Below are 21,173 nucleotides of genomic sequence, written 5' to 3'. Positions count from 1 at the left end.
CGATGAATATATTACATCTTAATTATACATAAAAATAGTATTTAAACAAATTAAAATATTAAATAATATCTTTATTAATATAATACATATATAAAAAAATAATTAAAATATAATTTAAGGTAAGGTGAAATACCATTAACCTACTTATGACAAGACCAAAAAATTTTAAAAAAAATGATTTGATCTCAAATAAAAAAATGCATTTATCGGATCTAGATGAATAGTAACACATTAGATATAGATGATTTTGTTATCTATACCTCCATTGATATTTTCTTAAAATATTTATTTATCAATTTCTTTTGTTGTAAATTATTCAATTAAAATTAAAAATATAAAAAATGCAAAAATGTGAAATAAGGTGTCACATGTATACATATGTTGGTTTTTGTAACAAAAAATCTAATTAAAAAATAAAGGAAGAAAAACTAATAAAAATTAAAATGAAAAGATGAAAAGGCAAGAAAAGAAAGGGAACATAGTTGAGTTGCAACCCGATATTAATAAAAATGAGTTTTTCCTAATATTTTTTTTTAAATTATCAAATTAAAAAAAAATAATCAATAATATCAAATGGGCCTTACATTCAAAAAAATTAAAACAAATTAAACATTATAAATATTTAAAAAGGAAAAAAAAAAAGAAAGAATAAGTAATTAGAATAAGTGATAAAAATATAAAAAATAAAAAAATAACTTAACACATGGCATACCCATGATATTAAGTTGTTTATACAAAAAGAATTTAAATTCTAAAAAAAATTTATTAAATATATAAAATAATAATAAAAAAAGATAACATGTGGCATACTTTATATTAAGTGGATCCTATAAAAAAATAAATTTGAAATCTTAACAAAAAAAGATAAAGATAAAAAAAGAGACAAAACAATCTTAGTATAAAGTAAGACCTGCTTTTAAAAATAAAATCTTTCAAAAATATTTATTAAAATAAAAAATTAACAAAAAAAGGAAAGAAGAAAAAAAAACGAGAATGACATATAGGTACCTTAATTGTCTTCTTTTGTCATAAATTTATCTAATAAAAAATAAATATCCTAAAAAATTGAAAAATTCAATAAAAGGGAAAATGAAAAAAAAAATTTATGTATAGTCATAAAACTATTATAGTAATTTAAGCCAATTGTAATATGAGGTCTATTTTTGTAATCAAGTTCTTGACAAGAGTAGGTAGAATCATTTTATCATATTATTGTATTGATATTAAAATTTAATATGTAATTATGAAACAATCAAAATGGTGTTGTCATAATTAAGTTGAAAGGGTATTACAATAATTTTTGTTAATTATAATATGATGGGCGTTTTCATAATTATGGTATGAAAGACATTACATGAAGTAATCAAAAAGATATTTCTTTAAAAGTACAGTAAAAAACTAGCATAGTAATTTAAGCTAATTATAGTATGAGATGTATTTTCGTAATTATAGTAAGATAATATTTTTGTAATTATGGTTAGAGAATATTAAAGTAATTTTGATAAATTATAATTTGATAGGTGTTTTCGTAATTATGGTAGGAGGGCATGTTTATAATTATGGTTATTGGTGCGTTAGAGTAACTTTAGCCAAATATAGTAAGAAGGATATTTTAATAATTTTGTTAAAAGAAGCATTATAGTAATTTTAGTTAATTATAAAAAAAGAGACATTACAATCAATTTGAATACATGTAATTCAATTTTCAAGTAATTGAAAAGGCATCATGATCATTTCTATGGGGATTAATTCATATTATTATATGGATATTAAAATTTAATCTGTAATTATGAAACAATCAAAAAGTTATTTTTGTAATTATGCTTAGAGGTATTTTAGTAATATTAGCCAATTGTAATATAAGAGATATCTTCGTAATTATGATTGGAAAGACATTATATGAAGCAATAAAAAATGATTTTTTTTAAATTATGGTTAGATGATATTATTGCAAATTTGACAAATAATACTATGAGAGGTATTTTTGTAAATATAGTAGAAATGGCATCATAGTAATTTTAGTAAATGATGGTTGGGGTATTTTGGTAATTATAATTATAAAGCATTATAGTAATTTTTGTCAATTATGATAAAAAGGGTATTTTATTATTTATGTTAAGAGAGGCATTATAGTAATTTTAGTTAATCATAGGAAAAAAAGCATTGTAGTTAATTTGAATGTATGTAATTCAATTGTCATGTAATTTAAAAGGAATCATGATCATTTTTAGGGGAATTAAGTTCTCATGTGACATCAGCAATAATGAGTTTTTTATCGAAAAATTTATATTATGAATTAAAAAATCAAAACTAAAAAAAATTTTAAAAAATCAAATTCGAATATAAAGCCAACAAATTCGCAAGTATAAATCTCTTTTACAATAATCAAATTAAAAAATAAAAATAAAAGATCAAACATATATTTTTAATAATAATATCAAGTGGCTCATACTAAAAAAATCAAAATATAAAACTATTAAATATTAAAAAAGTTAATAGAAAAATAAATAAAAAATAAAATGACTCAACATATTGTAGATTATTGATATAAGTGGATCTAAAAAAATTAAATAAAAAAATATTTATCAATTATGTAAAAAATAAAAAAAATTAATAAAAAGAAAAAAATAAACATGTTGTGTACTTCAAAATCAAATTAAAATAAAAAAATTGTTTGAAAAAAATTAAAGAAGGAAAAAGTTAAAAAAGTAAAAAAAAGAGAGAAAATTTTGTATAAGTGAGTCCAACAATTTTTATTAAAAAAAATATTTTTAAAATATTGAATATAGTAAAAAAAATGGAAGAAAAAGAAATAAAATGAAAAAATAAATTTAAAAATGTAAGTCCAACATCTTTTAAAAAAATTTAAAAAAAGCATGTGGACTCCACTAATAAAAAAATAAAAAAAGAAATCGATTGCAAAAAAAATTTAAAACTCACACCTTAAAAAAAAAAAAAAAGAAACGTGGGCTTTACACCATTTTAAAATTTTAAATAGCATGTAAGCCTCACCAATAAAAAACAAAAAATCAATTGAAAAAAAAGTCCAACACCTTAAAAAAAAAGATTTGGGAGAACACACCCTTTAAAAATAAATAAAAAATAAGTGAATCTTATCACCCAAAAAATATCAAAGAAATAAAAATAAAAATTAAAAGGTTGCCACATGGCAAGTTAAGCTTTTGACATGAGGTGTTATCTGAGCTTAGGGTTAATAGGGTGTTCTCTAAGCTTAAGATCAATTATACGAGAGATATTTTTATAATTATGTTAAAAAAAATATTATATGAATTAATAAAAAAGTATTTTTTTATAATTATAGTTATAAGATATTATAGTATTTTTAATTTATATAATATGAAAAATATTTTGTAATTATGATAAAAAAAGTTTGATATAAGAAAGCCTAAAAAAATTCTAAAAAATATATAATTTTATAATTTTTAAAAGTATTTATTAAATAATTTTAAAGAAAAATAAAGAAACAAAAAAATAAAAGAAAAAAAGTTAATTATTTTTTATTTTAAAAATAAAAATGAAAAAATGAAAAAAAAAACAAAAAAAATCCTTTGGTATAATTAATTCCACACATAAAAATACAATCTTTTCAAACATTATTTTTTATAATTTTCAAAAATTTATTAATTTTTTAAAGGAAAAGATAAAAAAAACAAAAATAAGAAAAAAAGCAAAGAACGAAACAAAATGAACCAATTGTTTTGTGACACGTGGCATGACGGCTAGGGCATGACAGTCCATATATATATATATATATATGCTGTTGAAAGCAAAATGGTAAAAAAAAAAAAAAAAAAAAAACGCAAAATAAAAACCAAAAACAAAAAAAATCGGAAGATGACACGTGGTACTGTATGGGAGGAGTGCTGTGCTACATTATTGAAATTAATCTTATAGAAAAATAGATGGATGTAACTAAAACCTTTAAACCGGATCAGAGCAGGCCACGAGCCCACAGAAGAAGTTGATGCCTGATATTATAAAGATCCAATGGATGAGGGCTGGAATAACGCCGAATCGAATATGCCTTTAGAGTTTAGACCTTGCCCTGCCCTGCGCTGCCTTGCCCTGCCTTTGCATTGATTTCAGTTTCTTGAACTCGGCGGCGAACATCGGAATTTTTCCTGAACTAAGCCGAAGCGAAACAAAACCCAATTATTAAAATAATAATAATAATAATTGACCAGACTTGTTTCTGCTCTAGTTTGGAAACTTCCCCACCAATGTTAGCCCACTTAGCCCAGCCTGCTCCATTGATGATAGCCCGGCATCGAGCGGAAACTCCGTCTCCATGGAAACGAAAACGCGAAGAGACTTGCGGTTAGAATTTTGGATTTATTTATTTATTTATTACTTTTTTTAGTGTTGCTCTTATTCTTTGTTTTACCTACTTGTATCAGGTTGTTTTTGTGTTACGAGGAATACTTTTGGAGAGACTTTTAATAGCTGTGTGAAGCAGAATATTTACTTAAATCTTCGCACCAAAGTCTCCGCTTTGAAAGTTTCTCCATCTCTTGTTGCCCTTGTATCTCACTCAGGTACTCATACTGTTTCTAAACCATCTCTTGTAAACGAATTCAAGAAATAGATGGTGAATAAGTTGGGTTTCTGTTTGTTTAGTAAGTTTAACAAATGATTTCAGGTTTGATAATTAAATAAATATATCACCAACATACCAAATTTGTTCATGTTTCGTTTGTTTACACCCTTATATATATATATATCTATATATATATATATATATATATCTAAATCTAACCAATGGAATTACTAAATTTATTTATGCTAACAGGTGATGGTGATTTGTTATTTGCATGCTCGGGGACTATCTTCGAATGTCAACACCAAGACAATAGCGATGAATTCATTGCCACCATCCTTACTTCTGCTACGCTTCTTACCGGTCGTTCTCCTTCTTCCAATGCTGACATAGCACCTAATATACAGGCAAGTAGTCTTCTCCTTCCCTCTCATTTATTTATTTATGAAGCACTCTTTTTATGCTTACCCATCTTTACTGCCTAGGTTGATGTTTATTTATGGGATGGTAAAACATGTCAAGGTGAAATCTCTGCTTGCGATATTCATTTCAATCTTGCTCTTATTAAGATAAGATCCAATCAACGACTGCCAACGCCAATTTTTAAGCATTTGGATGATTCCATGACCTTAACTCTACCCAGAGTGCTGGATTCAACATCATATGAGCTCCATTCTCAGCAGGATATGCTGCAAGGTTCAAATTCTTTTAAAATTTGTGCTGGGGACAAGGTCATAGCTCTTGGTCGCCATTATCGTACCCATGAACTTATGGCTGCACCTGGTGTATTCAGGTGTACAAAATACTCGTTGGCATTTTTCTTTTGTGTTTGTGCGTGTGAGCACATTTTACTCATTTTGTAGTTTACTCAATTAAGGTTCAGCACCTGTCTGATCATGTACCTTATGCTTTCATTCATTCAGCTAGATATTATAAGTTTATCTCAATGTCAAACATTAGATCCTTATCCATCTAACATAGATAAGTATTGTTATAATTTGTTGCTGGTTTTTCATACTTGTTCTCACTTTCTTTCCTCCCACTTTCCTAGGTTTGGCTATTGTGATCTTGACTGTGAACAGCTTTGCATTGCAAGTTGCAAGATTACTATGGTAATGACATCATTATCTCCCTCTTTCTCATATGCTCTCTGGTTTTGTGCACATATGTATTCGGTTTATTGATTTGGTGGATGTTTATTTTCTGTCTTTCTTTTATGAGCTGGCTTGTCTGCTTTTGTAGTTTGCTTCTAAGTCCTTAAACTGATGTTTGCAACATGTATTTCTTCCCTGTTGTATCTGAGTTCTTGCTATTTTTGTTTGTGATTTTGTCCATTTCATAAGTTAGTACTAAATTCCAGACTTCAGAAAAGTGCTTCTGTAACTGTTCTAGAAATTTCTTGAAGTAATGGAAATAAAAGGTTAAGGCAGACAATTAATTTGATTGCACCCTCTAGCGGTTAAAAAATGCCTGGGTAGGCATGTGAAATTAAAATATTTAAGCATGGAGGGCACATTGTGGGAGGTGGCAATTAATTTTATCATTTTTTTTTTTTGAAAATTATGATGAGTCACCTCTTTTTGACTAATAGGAAGAGGTTGCAATGGCTGGCCGATCTGGTTTGACATGCATTTTTTTGTCATGTGCCAAGCAAAGTCTTTAACCTACTTAACTCTTTAACAATATATATTACTAACATTCCAGAAACTTTTAGCAACTTGTAATCAGTTTTTGTCTTATGACCTTAATTGCATGTGAAATTTACTAACCTATGGATGCCAAATCTTTCCTATTATAGATCATATGTTTATCTTTTGATAACGTTGGGCATTAGATGCTAGTAGAGTAAGAGTACATGTATAAAAAACTGCAAAAGAAAAGTTTGTCTTTTTTCCTTTGGATGCGTTCATGTAGTTGTCTGTAATGTTGGTGCTAACTGCATATTGTAATTGATAACGTACACAAACACACCAAAAGAGGTGATATGCCAAAAGAAAAAGATGAAAATGGAAAGATATTGCTACATCACTGTGCACCAACTTTCCTCATTCCAACACACATTGACTGGACAGCAATGTTAAAAGATTAGAAATGTAACATTCTAGCAAATGATATTTCTTGGTGTGCAAGAATTAAAGTGAGTTGCATCTGTTGCATTGCATGCTATTGGTTTTATGTATAACAAATGTAACTATTCAGGCAAGAATTACTTGACCAATGCTTTTTTGCTAGGGTGGTATCGGGGGCCCCCTTATCAATCGTCATGGAGAAGTCATTGGAATTAATTTTTACAGTGAATTATTTACACCATTTCTGCCGATCAATGCAGTTTCTAAATGCTTGGAGAACTTAAAGAACCATGGGTATGTTTCAAGTGTATAATATTGTTACACTTCATTCCCTGTTCTTGAATTGACAGTTTATTCAACATGTGGATTATATTATGACATGTTTTTAGTGTATATTGAGCCATTAGCTTTCCTTTTTTAAAATCTTTTTGGCTGAACTTGTGAAGTTTTGAGTTCTGCTGTAGCACACTTGACTAATTTTTATGTGAAAGAGTTTAGACTCTGAAAATCTGTCTCTCTCACATCACAGGAGAGTTCATCAACCTTGGCTTGGGGTAAAAGCATCTAGCCTTGGTTCTGCAAGTGTGTATAAGTTAGAAAAGATAATTCTTAAGTTTCCCCAAATCAGCAAAGGTGTCCTTGTTGAAGAGGTATGATCTTGTCTTATAAATTCTTTCATATGGGATTCTAGTTTTTTGTATTACTCTTTGTCCCATGGTCAGCATCATTAATGGACACAAATATTAAAGAAATTCAAAAAGAGAGAATAAATGATAAAGTTATGAGATTACAAATTTGCACAAGTAAATTTAGAAAGGGACGAAAAAAGGTGGATGAAGAGCATGGTGTCTTTTTTCATGGCTTTTGGAGTTGAAGTTTGATATAGGACAGCAAAGACTAGGGTTTATGGCTTGTTTATTATCTGAATTCTTGAGAAAACACAGAAAAATTTGAATAAAGAAAAAAGAAGAGGAGGAAAGATCCCAAAGCTTCACCCTGGGGTTCCTTAGGGGTCACACTAAGGTAGATTGCTTTACAGAATCAAGAAGAAAGAAAAGCAGATCCTATGCTACACACCTAGGGTTCCTTAGGAGTTGCACATTGCATCATACAATCACAATAGCAACAATGCTGGAAATTCTTTCATAATAATTCTACATCGAGGGAAAGAGTACATAGTCATCTATATAGATTTCTACCAACCCTAACCCTAAATTATAACCCTTGTTCCAAATATGATTTAAAAAATGATTAGACTGCAAATAGAAAGCTAACTAACTAAACTTAAAACAAAATGTAATAGTATAAAGAGGACAAAACTTAAACTAAGATCCCTAATGCTAAGTTAAATGTAAAGTTCCTAATATAACTCTTAACTCTATAGAATTTTACAATGAACACCCTCAATGCAACAAAAGTAAAAAAATAAAACCTTAAGTAAGTTAATCCCTCATTAGTTTCTTTTTATTCTACATGCAATTTCCTACCCTTGTTCACTTCTAGAAATTTTGTATATCTAAACTATTGAGTTTAGTGGGATTTTGAGATATTAGATTTTGTGGGTTGAAAAGTTTTAAGGCCCAATAACATTCTTGTATTCCCTTGCATGATTGATTTTTTGTAATAAAGGTGGACTTAGTGTTGTTAAGGCACACATCTAGAAACAAAGGTGTAGAGCCAAACAGTAATAGTGCCTTAGATGCACATGGGCAGCCCCAAACAGTAATAGTACCTTAGACCTTAAGCAAGGTGTTTGTGATCAGTTGCATGCTTTTGTGCTTAAGCATGCTTTCTTTTTTAAGCAAAAGGCACAAAAAAAGCTTGCCTCAGCGAAATGCCTTTTTAATTTTTTATTAGTTTTTATTTTAAAAGTAAAAAGGACCAAAATCTAATCTTTATATATAAAAGAAAAAGAGGGTAATACACTCTGTCGAAAGCTTTTTATTGGAGTTAGGGCTATGACAACCAAATTATTTATTAGGGTAAAAGACTCTTCTACAAAGCTGGCTGTGTTAAGGAGAAACTTTAGACCTCTGCAAGTTTCAAGCCTCAGTTTGCATGTGGAAATAATAAAAAGGATCATGGGTGGAAGTGCAACTTTGATAATATATATATATATATATATATATATGTATGAATGCACCATACTTCACTTGAGTGAGGTTTTTGTTTTCTTTGCTTTGCTTCCTTGACAACATTGCATGCAGTTGCTGTTAGTGGCATTTTCTATACAAAATAGGTGTTTTGGTTAAACTTGGAATGCTTAAATCCATGTTATGAGATTAACTACTGGAGCTTGGGTCCAACATAACAAAATTTTCCCCTGGTAGTGTTAATTGTCTACATCAATCCTTTTCTCCCCTTGTCCCCCTTTCTTCTCTCTTATCCTATCCCTGTAGATCTTCTGCAAGTAGTGATGAATGTGCAGTCAAGGACACTAGTACAAAATACGGTTATTAATGGCCAAATATGATGTTAGGTAGTTGAATTTTCACTTTTGAATGGTGCTTCATTTCCAAAACTGTGACAATTCCATGGCTTTCATGTATGTCTTGCGTTTTCAGAAACTTTTGCAATAAATTGGCAAATTTTATCATCCCAGTTGGCAAAACCTATTTTCTTGTGCATTTTGAGAATACCTTTTTTTGTTTTACAAGAATGTAAATATGAGGAGTCTAACTTGACACCTCTTGACACTTGGCTCATACTCAACATTTTTAAAATCTTGTTAAAAATATTTAAATTATGGAAAGAATGAGAAGTTCAACTGGTCTTGTTTTAGGCGGACAATTGAATACAATTATTAGTTGTAATTATATTTGAAAGAGAGGAGCTTGTATGAAGTAGAGAGAACCAGTGTGAAGGATGGAGGAAGGGGTGAAGGACTAATCTAATGCAGATAACAATGAACTAGAGCATTAGAAGTAACATAAAAATAGAGCAAAATCATTCTACCATATTGAACAAAAAAAACCTATAAATGGCCTCAAGTCCACAGCAAAAATCCAACTCATGAATTAGAAAGTTTTCCAACTTATATGAGCTTATGTTGAAACCTCTCACCTATGCACCAATGCATCATTGAAGGAAAAAATTCATCTGTTGTGTGTAGTCTTATCAGTAACTAATGTAGCTAGATGCCAAGGTACATGCAATCCAGCCTAAGTCTTTTTCTCCTAGGTTGGCATTTGGTATAAGGCTGTATTGTCAAGAGCGCAAGGCACCCGCTAGGTGCTAGGACCTTTGTATCGTCCAAGGGCAAGGTGCAAAAAAGTGCTCATCTGAGTTAAGCAAGACATATATATATATATATATATATATATATATTGAAGAAAAACTTTATGTATTATCTTTAATAAGAAGTTTTACTTCCACACTGGACCCTTTTTATTGTTTCCAATTGAAGCAGCGACATTACTTGCCATTTGAAACTTTACACGAATTTAATGATACAAACAATTGTTAGTATAACTTGAGTGAGAAAAAAGGTGGTTTAAAGTTTACTATAGTTTGATAGTAAAAACAAAGGCCTTATGTTTTGTTCTTTGGGAGAAAAAGTTAGAAAGTATGCTTCTGATTTGAAGGAAAAAAACAGAGCAACAGATTCTCTGTTTTTGTTATGTTGCCTGTTCTTGTTTTCCAAACAGAGTAACACTTGCTCTGTTTTTTTTTTTTTTTTTTCCATAACAGGGTGCCTTAACCTCATACTTTATTTTCAAATAAAAAAAAAAAAGAAAAACCTGAAGTTTTCTCTCTCTATTTTTTCCCCTTTTTCCTTTCTTCTTTTCTTTGTCACACGTTCCATTTCACTGCTAAACAGTCGTTTACGATGCAAAAAACTAACATTACCGCTGCCTAGCATTGTTTGATGAGATGGGACTTCATTCAGCTATGAAGCATGGACATGTGAGAACATCTCTCATATTGGTGCCATACCGGTGCCTGACATACAGACAAGCCGCCAACACATCAAAATATGTATGGGACGTGGCTAAAACCCAAATTGAACACTGTCAGGACATGTCTAGACATGGATTAAGTGATGAAAAAGGGTTAAAAAAGAGATGGAGGCTGCAGGTATTTTTATAGATCTAGGCTTTTTTAGTTGTTTTTTGGGTAATATAACTGGATAGGAAGAAAGAGGAGGTTGAGAGGAGTTTCCTGGTGTTTTGTAGAGGAATTTTGGTGGATGGGCGATGGAGGCAATAGCTGGTGATCAGAAACTGGGTAAAGAGTGAGAGGAAGAAAAAAAGAGAAGAAAAAGGAAGAGAGAAGAAAAAAAGTGGTGGCTCCCTTTTGTAGATGATGAGAGGTTTGTTAGGAAATTGTGCACGGTAAACAGGACAAGAGCTCTCCTTTTCTATCAATATTAAAATTAAATTATAATTAAATATCAAATTAATTACTATCAATATTATAAACTATTCATTAACAGTTTAGGATAATCTAAGTTTAATAATTGGCCACATTAAATGAGACTTTTGGCTTCACTAATCACCAGCAACAACATGATATCATATACAAGAAGATAATAATATAGTTTTTTTTTTGATAGAGAAAATAATATAGTTAAAGATTATGTTAACTGATTTAAATTGGAAAATAAAAATTAATGATATATTTTGTGTAATGACAAAAATTTTGTAAAATATTTTATTATATATTAATGAAAAGTATCAATATTTATATTCATATTGAATATTTTTGCACAAAAAATATATAAAAATACTTATATGGTCATGTCCTGCCATGCCCATATTCTCATTTTTTAAAAATTGTTGTGTCGCTGTGTTTGTGTCGTGTTGGACCTGTATTACGTGTCCATCTTTGTGCTTTCTAGTCATTCAGCTTTGGCTAATGTTGATCTGACACATCGGAATGAGATTCTGCCCAGGACTGCTTTGCCCATTTCATTTTACGACCAATTTATGTAGCTGGTTACTCTTGTTGCCTTTCCCTTGTTATTTCAATAGGTAGACCAGGATCAGAATATTGTGTAACTGAATACACAACATGGACGTGCTCTTTCATAACTTATTTGCATGACAAGCTTACGTTGAGGCATGCCTGTTATTTTATTTGTTTGAGTGAATAGAATGGGTTTTCCATTATAGAATGCATTTATGGAATTTCACTTTGGTTTTGCAAATTGCAAACTGTCTTTCAAAACTGCTGTGGTTTTTGCTCAAATGCTGAACTCACAAGGCACTTACCATAAATTATTATGGTAGATGTGGTAATTTGTTGTTTTTCATTATACTTACCTTTTTAGTCATTTGTTTTTCATCAAGTCTGTGCAGATTGCTTGGTAGCTAATTTTTTGTTTATAAATTTATTCACAGGTAACATCCGAATCTCCGGCTGCATATGCTGGAATACGCCCCGATGACATTATCGTTCAATGTGGTGGAAAGTCTGTTGAGTCTTCCTTAGAGGTATACTTTTATCATTGTTATTCGTAGGGCTTTGCATCCTGTTAAAGCATTCTCAAATATACCCATTATTACCGTAAATGTTTTTCTAATGCCTTCTCAAAGATGGCCATTTTATTTTTTATAGTACTTTAATGAATAAATATACCCATTTTGAAACAGGAAAAGTTTCTATTTGGATAGAATTTTATTGAGCTTTGTCTTATTCTTTTTGGAGGCTTAGCTAGGCTATAGCTATGATCTCAATTTTATGGATGATGGAAGGGCAGATGAAAGATGGATTGTGAGGACAATCAATGAATAAGTGTTTGATCAAGCTGACACAAGTTTCTCAAATTTGTCCTACCTAAGTTATCAAAATGGTAGAGCTGACAAGTTCTTAATTGCATAAATGCCTAAGACAATGGTCGTAAATGCTAAATTGATCCCTAATTCAAATTGAATTAATTGCACAAAGGGTAAGGTCTTGTTTGGTGAGCAACAGTTCATTAATTTGCTAGATGACCAGGTCATTGATTTCATTATTTCTAGCATATTTTCTATTAGAAAACATTAGAAAGTCTGCTTGTCACCAATCTTGCTTAAAGCAAAGATCGAGTGAAATCAACTTTAAAAATTTCCATGGTGAAAGAAACAATTTCAGAACTTGTGGATTCTTCTACTTTCACTTTGAAACACAAAAGAAAGTCATTTAAAGTCTCAAAGCTGAGCCTTTTCTAACTTGATGAGAATGCCACAGCTAATGGAAAACCTAATTAACAATTATTTCTTCTGTTATTTCAGTCTTAGGAATTTAGCAATATATTTAGGGAATTATGGGTGTTTTCTTTTGGAGGGTCCCCAAAGGCCCCAAACCATCAATCAAATGTTAAAACCCTAAATTTTCAAGGACAAAAACAGTTCACTTTGCTCTATTGAGGCTTTCTGTCTCTTTTCAACCTGCATCTCTACTCTACTTGCTTCTCCCACTTTTTTCCAGCAACCATGATCTTAAGTCACCCATCTATCTTCCATATCTTCGTTTTCATTTGCCAGCTCTCTCTCTCTCATGCACATGCACCCCTCAACCGTCTCTTCATCTTCTCCTTATTTCTGCCGGTTCTGGTTTCTGAGCTACCCCAAGAAAAACTAAAGATTGAATTAAGAAAGTAATTGCAACAACATTGACCTAACCCTTGCGATGAGTGTGAGGTTTTTTAACTGACATGTGACAAATTATAAGCAAAGAAAAATTTGTGTCAAGTTGGGTTTTACTTTCTTTTTTGAATTTGAGCAACATCTACAAGCTTTATGTTTTGAGAATTTTTCAGATTTAAAAATGCAACTTTGGCTCCATTGGATTGTAGCTTTTGCTACTCCTTTTGTTTTAGGAAGCAAAAAACATGAGGTGCATTTGGATACCAAAGAAAAAAATGTAAATAAGTTTTAAAATAATGTTATTCGTTTTAGATAACAAAAGGCATGTGATGTAGAACAAATAAGGAGGAAGAGAGAGAACATAGAGTTTGGAGGGAATCAGAAAATGATGGAAACAATGAGGTAGAAGATAGAAGAATAAAGGAGAGGGGTGGGGGTGGAGAGAAAGAAGAAGAATAAATAAAAGGAAGAAAATTCTCAATCTCAAAATCTCAATTAACCCAAATCTGTCTAAAAATTGAAACTCACAAGAATTTTAAACTAAAATTCTAACATGAAAAATACCAAATATAATCCCAATGCCCTAATATTTGTAATATAACTCAACATACTATTTAATGTAAAATAACCTAAAATGTAAAGATTACAATCAAACATGTAAAATATATAATAAAGTCCTAGATGGTATGCTCCCTCAATTAATATTTGCATTCTCCATCATTCTCCCCTGGTTGGAGAAATCTCTACCCTGATTTGAAAAATTGAGCTTTTTGGCATGTCATTGAAGCTAGCACTTGGAGGTTGCGGGTTTAAAAGAGCTTAGGGGCATAATATCCTCTTTAGTTTGGTAAGTATTAGGGTAGGGTAGGAATTTCAAAAAAAAAAAAAAAAATCTGAAAAGATCCATGATCATTTGTGTCAAATATATAGTGGCTTGAACAACTTGAATAAAGCAACTTGCAGCTCATTTTTAAGCTCATTTGGAATGAAAAAGTCAACAAAAGAACTATCATCAACAACAAACGGCTGAAAATAATCAAAAGGGTCAAGACAAGGTATGGAAGAATGACTTGACTAAGCTCTTCAACTACTTGGATAGCCACTTCAGAAAATGTAGATTGAACGTTTTCAATGTTAAGCAAATCGTGTTGCAATAACTGGTTGAGATTCTCCCTCATACATGTCATCTCCTAGTCCCTCTTCAACAAGATTATTCTTTTCAGACTAAAGAATAAGGAAGTGTTCATAATTGTAACACATTCAACATGTTTTTCTTCAACTTCCATTTTGACATCTTCAATATCTTTGTTTTTCATCTGGCAGCTCTCTCTCTCTCTCTCTCTCTCTCTCTCTCTCTCTCACACACACACACACACACACACACACACACACAAACAGACCTCCACGCCCTCTTCATCTTCAATTTCTTTCTGCAGCTTCTGGTATCTGAGCTTCCCCAAGAAAAACTAAAGCATGAATTGAGAAAGTAATGGCAACTAACATTGACCTAACCCTTTCTGCAAGAGATTGTTGTGAGGTTTTTTAACTTACATATGACAGATTATATGTAGAGATGACTTGTGTCAACACGAGTTGTCCTTTCTTTTTTGAGTTTGAGCAACATCTTCAAGTATTATATTTTGAGAATTTTTCAGATTTGAAATTTCAACTTAGGTTCATCTAATTGTTGCTTTTGCTGCTTACTTTTGTTTTAGGAAGCTAAAACAAAAAAGTAATTTGGATACCGAAGAAAAAAATTTTTATATAACTTTTAAAGTAATGTCATTCCTTTTAGTAACCAAATGGAAAATCAGAAAATGATAGAAACAATGAGGGAGAACATAGAAAATTAAGAGGAGAAGATATAAGAATGGGATGGGGGTTTGGGGGGGAGGGGCAAGAAATGAAAGGAACTGATAGGAGTAAAATTCTCAATCTCAAAGTCTCAATTAATCCAATCTGTCTAAAACTTAAAACATCACAAGTATTTATAACTAAAACCCCCAACTCCCTAATATGCAAAATACCAAATATGACCACAATGCCCTAATACTAGGTAATCTAAAATAACCTAAATATATGTAAAAGATTACAATCAAACATGTAAAATATAAAATAAAAGCCTGGATAGTATAATCCCTCAACTGTTATAATTGACTGTAAATTTTAGTTATTTGTTCATTTTTAATTAATAATAGTTTTTCCTTTTACCTTTGATTTTATTTTATAGCAACTTTTCAAGAAGCAACAAGGAAATATAGCTAAAAGCAAGTAGCAAATGTAGCAAACAAATAGCCTTAGTACTTTAAAAAACCTACGAATGACTAATATTTACATGTGACCATCAATACTAGTTCCTGATAAAAGAGTATTACATTGATTAATGAGTAATAAAGTTGCTAATTGTTTCAGTGGCATTTTGTCATTTTGTTTCTTGTCAAGAGTTTGATGCTCTTAGCATTTGCCACTTGAAAAATTTCAAACTATCATGAAATGTGAGAAAATATACCAAGATGTGGTAGAATCCAGCTAAAAATCTATATACTCCAATCTGTATTGTGGTTTTGAAGTGAGTTTGCTCTATTTTATGTCATTTTGTATTTGAAAAAATAATTTGTTTCCTTTGTACACAGATTTTGTATTAGATTTAGGAGAGCTAGGTCTGATCTGAATTCTTGGGGAGAACTGGTAAAATTAAATAAAGAAAAGAGAACAAGAACAGAAACCCCTAGGGTTTACACCCTATGGTTCCTTGGAGTCCCGCCAAAGGTTGATTGCATTGTCAGTCATAAGCTTTAATGCTGGAAATACTGTTATAATGATGCTATATCTCGGTGGATGTAGTATAAGAATTTATATAGATTTCTTCAGAACTGCGGTGGTGATAGATTTGTAGTAATGTAGGGATGAATTATCTTAAGTGAGATCACCTATAAGCGGAAACTGGCTTAGAACAATGTAGATATACATTATTGCTGGAAATTTCTCGGAAATATGTGGTATGACAATTGAAGTGCATTTCTTTTGGAAATTTTCTTCCTCTATGTAAATTGTATTGGAACTACTTGCTTGGTTGCTTCTTTGTGGTGAATGCTATTGTTGAAGCAGTTAAATATAGAATGGTTGTAGCACGAGTTTCACTAATTTCTCTGCATCTTGTCATAAGCATTGAAATTTTTTATATAGTTAATTATCTTGCTCCTACATTGATACTTTGCTTGTTACCCTTTTCTATGTCAATATCAGTTCTTTGGATTTATGTTAGACAAGGTTGGGGAACCTGTTGAGTTGGATGTCCGGAGACCAAGTGATGGTACCTGTTTGACTCCAACTGTCTTTGCTGGTGATAGATGTAATAGGTAAGATCCCTTGTACTCTTTTTGGTTAAAGTATATATATATTTATGTATTTAGGTATATAATAAGTTGTGCATGTGTACTAGTGAGGATCAAGTTATATCTGTATAATACGTTACAACTCTTTTCTGAAAACGTAGTCCTTTGAACTATTCAGTTAATAAATAGTTTATTCAAGTATCAATCTGACCAAATTGACAAATCTTTCATCACAGTTCAAATTCAGATTTCATGTTTTAATAATTAATAAGATACAAAACATTGGACTAGGAGTATACTTTTAGTTGGATGAAAAAGGTACAAATGTAGCGGTAATTACATGCACATCTGATTTCTCTCTCGTTGTGTCAGGTGGCCAATTCCTAAGGAACGACAGATGTTATTCGACACTATACATATGTAGCGGTAATTATTGAAATATTTTGCTTTTGGTGTCATTTCAAATGGCCGTTGGTATTTTCGATGAATAGAGGTTGCTTGTTTGGTGCTGTGCAATCCAGGAACAGAATGAACGGATTTTGCATTTTGTTAGTTTTACAAATTACAACTATTCAATGCTGCGTAAGTTATTGTAGTATGATTCAAGCTTGACTAATAGTTTTTCATTAATGATCAGCTATAAGTGATCAAATTAGCATCTAAAAGTTATTCAGGAATGAGGTCCAAACTTACGTTTCTGTTTAAGGTAATAGGTAACAAAATAACTAGAATGAAAGAATAGATTTTTTTGCATTAAGTTATTATGAATATGAAAAGTTATCATATTAATTTCATTCTTGCAAATATTAAGTTTTTTTTTTTTATTAAATTAGTATTGATAAAAATTAGTATATGAATATCTCAATTTTTTTATTTTATTAATTAATGATTCAAAAATAAATTTTTGATAAAAATATATAAATGCACTTTTAAAATTTTTTATATTTTTTAACCATTGAATTTTGTTAAAATGGTAGAAGGAAATCCAATTATAGTGTTTGAAGATCTTAATTTCCTCAATCTTTTGTTTTTAATTAATTTCTCAATTTTTATTTATTTTTCAAATTATATATAAATGAATAAAAATTATATATATTTATATTTAGTGGTTAAACTCAGATCATGTGCTTTGATTGTCAATCGAGTTGTATGTCCTAGGGATGAATCTCAATCAACATGACCTTGGACTGTACAAATTAGGTTGAAATTTGGGTAAACAAGAAAGCATGGTTTCAATAGGTATGCCAATGTGGATTGAGTTGGAAGGATTCTAGAATGACATACCATTATGATGATCGAGTGATCAATTTGAAAGGAAATTTAAAATTTTCTCGTTTCCTCTAATTTTGTGACTTTTCTTAAAATTTTGTTATGACCCAATTCTCGATTGAATATCACTTTCGTTTTTGAATGACACAACCTAGTGTCGATCGTATACTTTGATTGTTAATGGAGATATATGGCTTAGGGTTGAATGTCAATTGACGTTCCTTTGTGTTGATTGACACTCATGTCCTTTAATTTTTTATTTGTTCGATTATTTTTGCATTTATTTAGACATTATCTTCATTTTTATAATTCTTAGCTTTATCCTCCAATAATTCTTCTAATTTTTTAATTAATCTAGGTCTTTTGTCAGTTTGAATCTTAAACAACCATTCCATTTCATTGCACTTGTAAATAGTTAGCTCCAGTTCAGTTTCATATCACACTAGAACATTTTGAAAAGCTTTACACTTGTTCTTACTCACTTTTTCCTTTAAGACTTTTTCCTTTTTTCTTAAGAAAATTTTTTGAAAATTTCTTAGGTTAAACCCTTTAAAGTTCCAATCCCAGTCTGAAGGAGCCCAAGTTCGAAACAATCCAACGTGAAGGAATCAATGACCAGAAAAATAAAAAAATTTAGGGTATTCTAAGTCCTTCCAAGGTTTTGTCCAAAGAGTCCTTGGTTAGACTGAAACTTTTTCAAAAAAGTCATGATCTAGCTAAAGCTTTGTTTTACAATTAATCGTGATCCACGTTATTTCACATTAATTATGCCATTTAATTTTAGGTGTGTTTTGACAAATTTATACCTTTTTGGTATTTTAATTTCATATACTACGTATGTCTGCCGTTATTTTATGTCCATCGTTATGTAAATTATTTATGTAAATTGTTATTTTATGCTCATCATTATGCCCATCGTTATGTAAATTATTTATGTATTTTGCATTTAGATATGTACATATATTAGATTAACTTACAGTTTTTTAATTTACATTATTTATCTCCAATTTAAATTAATTTTTTATGTTGTGTTATTTAAATTATTGCAATAAATGTCATAAAATTGTATGCTTAAATCATGCATATTTTAATAGTCGATAGACCACCCAACCCAAGATTGCTAGCACATTTGTATATTTATAAATGTATGCATAAATGTATGCATGACACGTAAAATATTCAAAATTGTTTGAAAATGTATGTTCGCATTAAATTTCGAGACAATGATAAAATGGATAAATAGTGGCTAAGTTTATCCCAAGTATGGTTTTAAGATTTAATTTTTTCTAATCTTAGATCCAAATATCTAAACCAAATTCTTTTAAAACAAGAGAGTTGAGGCTTTGAAAATTTATCTTAAATTTCAATATATATAATTTAATTAAGTGACAACTCCAAATGTCATAAAATGGCTTAAACGATACAAGCTTCTAAGGGTGAAAAAGCTTCTAAGGGTGAAAGCTGCATTGCTTATAGTGGCAACTCAATAAGGAATTGATTTCACTATGGTTAAGGGTATTTTTTTTTTCTAAAGGGTATTTTGATCATTCTTATTTGAAATTGTCAGTAGATAGTTAGAGACATTTTGGACTTTTGGGTCAACCTAATATGTTCAATACCACATCAGCTTGACTATGCCATTATTATGTCTCATAGACACCTCACCTTCTGCCTATAAATAAAGACATTCAAGTACTATCATTCTATTTCACACCACATATACATTATCATCTATTTCATACCATCTATGCATTCTTACTTTTCTCTCTTTTCGACCTCTTTTGTACCAATATTTGACTTGAACGTCAGAGTACAAACACAGGGAACACCCCTTGCCTTTGCCCTTAACTGTTGTCTTCACTTTCTTGTGATTTCAAGGTTTTGCCTTTTAGCTCGAAGCTTGGTGCCAACATATGGCGCGCTAAGTCAAGGGAATTCATTTATTAGTCGAGCCAAAAACCATGTCACTTAGGAAGAGAGCCAATGAGAAAAGAAAGATAGTTGGTAGGAATCGAAACCCACAACAGCTAGCATACTGATCCACTTATGCCACAAAAAGGGGGCTAGCATGGAACAATTCCAATCTTTGACTGATCAGATCCAATCCTTAAAATAATTGTTGCAAACCATAACACTAACCTTGTTAACCCTAGCTGATAGCCCATAAAAAGATAACCAAGTTACAAGGAAGTTGAGGCTTCCTCAACCTTTAGAGTAGAAGAGCATGCCATCTTGGCCGTCTACCACTATCCTAGTCACAACTCAATTTATGCCACAACCAAAAAATCAAAACAAACTAACTTGGAATAGAGATCTAAAAGCCAAAATACAGGCCATGGAAAAGGAATTGAAGGGAAAAGCTGGTGCTTTTAAAGATGAATTAAAGTTCCTTGAGCCCTCGTTCTTCACTGATGAGATCGACAAGAGCATGCCCCTAAAGGGATTTAAGATGCCGACCTTGAAAACATCTAATCTCTTTGATCATTTGAAACTTTATAAAACTAATATGATGATGCAAGGTGCAAACGAAGCCCTAATGTGTAAAGGATTGGCCATAACTTTTAGAATGGTAGCTTGGTCCTGGTATTATAACATAAGCCAAGGTCAATCATAACGAAGGTCGAGATGTAGATAACCAACCTATTGCAGGCATAATTAATGTAATTACTGAGGGAAACTCTACCTCGACAAAAAGAAAATTTGGTTAAGGCTTGGTTATGGCAATCGATTTGTCGGCCAAGAAAGAAAAAGATTAGAAGGATGAATCGATTTGTTTTAGTATGGAAGACTTATAGGGAATCCAATATCGTCATAATGATGCTATAGTAATTACAACTATGGTGTACAACTATATGGTGAGAAGGATCTTGTTTGACAATGGAAGCTCGACCAACCTCTTGTATTATACCACCATGAAGAAGATGGGAATCAAGGAAAATAAACTACCACTGATCAAACTACTTTGATTGGATTTGAGAATGAGTAGGTGTTGATCAAGGGGATCATCAAGCTTCTGATTTCCTTAGGAATAGAACCAAAGATGCTTACCTCGATTGTAGAGTTCATGGTCGTAGATGTACCATCAGCATACGTTATAATACTAGGCTAACCTAGTCAATCCATTATGTGGCTCATAGGCTCGGCTCCCCACCTGAAAGTAAAATTTCCAACACCTTATGAAATTGGAGAAGTGAGGGGAGCCCAGTCTATAGCACGGCAATGCTATATCACCATAATGAAATGGATGATAGGGAAGCAGATTGATAGCTTGGCTAGGATTGAGGATGTGGAAAAGAAAAAAAAAAGCTACGGGGGTTGAAGTTAGAGAAAAAAAAGAGAACCGAGAAAGCAAGGGTAAGTAGTAGCAGCAACA

The 21,173-nt window shown here is 30.9% G+C and overlaps 1 protein-coding gene across 2 annotated transcripts; it reads left to right on the top strand.

The window, feature by feature from the left end:
• Positions 1-4,026: 4,026 nt before the first annotated feature.
• Positions 4,027-17,196, top strand: LOC111310440 (putative protease Do-like 14). 2 transcript variants are annotated; one of them, XM_022909910.2, is made up of 10 exons: positions 4,027-4,338; positions 4,419-4,556; positions 4,811-4,965; positions 5,044-5,351; positions 5,610-5,670; positions 6,791-6,921; positions 7,157-7,277; positions 11,970-12,062; positions 16,443-16,555; positions 16,904-17,196. In XM_022909910.2, the coding sequence occupies exons 1-10, from the start codon at positions 4,242-4,244 to the stop codon at positions 16,953-16,955; spliced, it is 1,269 nt and encodes a 422-aa protein (XP_022765645.2). In that variant the 5' UTR covers positions 4,027-4,241; the 3' UTR covers positions 16,956-17,196. The 2 variants fall into 2 exon arrangements, with proteins under 2 accessions (XP_022765645.2, XP_089604729.1); XM_089748603.1 differs by lacking the exons at positions 6,791-6,921; positions 7,157-7,277.
• Positions 17,197-21,173: the final 3,977 nt, after the last annotated feature.

Source organism: Durio zibethinus, chromosome 19, assembly GCF_047325235.1.
Source record: "Durio zibethinus cultivar Kanyao isolate XHJ-2024 chromosome 19, ASM4732523v1, whole genome shotgun sequence".
Lineage (NCBI taxonomy): Eukaryota > Viridiplantae > Streptophyta > Magnoliopsida > Malvales > Malvaceae > Durio > Durio zibethinus.
The sequence above is the reverse complement of the archived record's forward strand: the minus strand, read 5'-3'. Positions and strand labels throughout refer to the sequence as shown.

What these genes read in the sequence shown, in the direction of transcription:
- LOC111310440 (XM_022909910.2), top strand. Translation starts at nt 4,242, where the DNA reads ATGTTAGCCCACTTAGCCCAGCCTGCTCCATTGATGATAGCCCGGCAT. An exon ending in TGCCCTTGTATCTCACTCAG is followed by an intron (nt 4,557 to 4,810) that starts GTACTCATACTG and finishes TTATGCTAACAG; the next exon opens with GTGATGGTGATTTGTTATTT. An exon ending in GCTGGTGATAGATGTAATAG is followed by an intron (nt 16,556 to 16,903) that starts GTAAGATCCCTT and finishes TCGTTGTGTCAG; the next exon opens with GTGGCCAATTCCTAAGGAAC.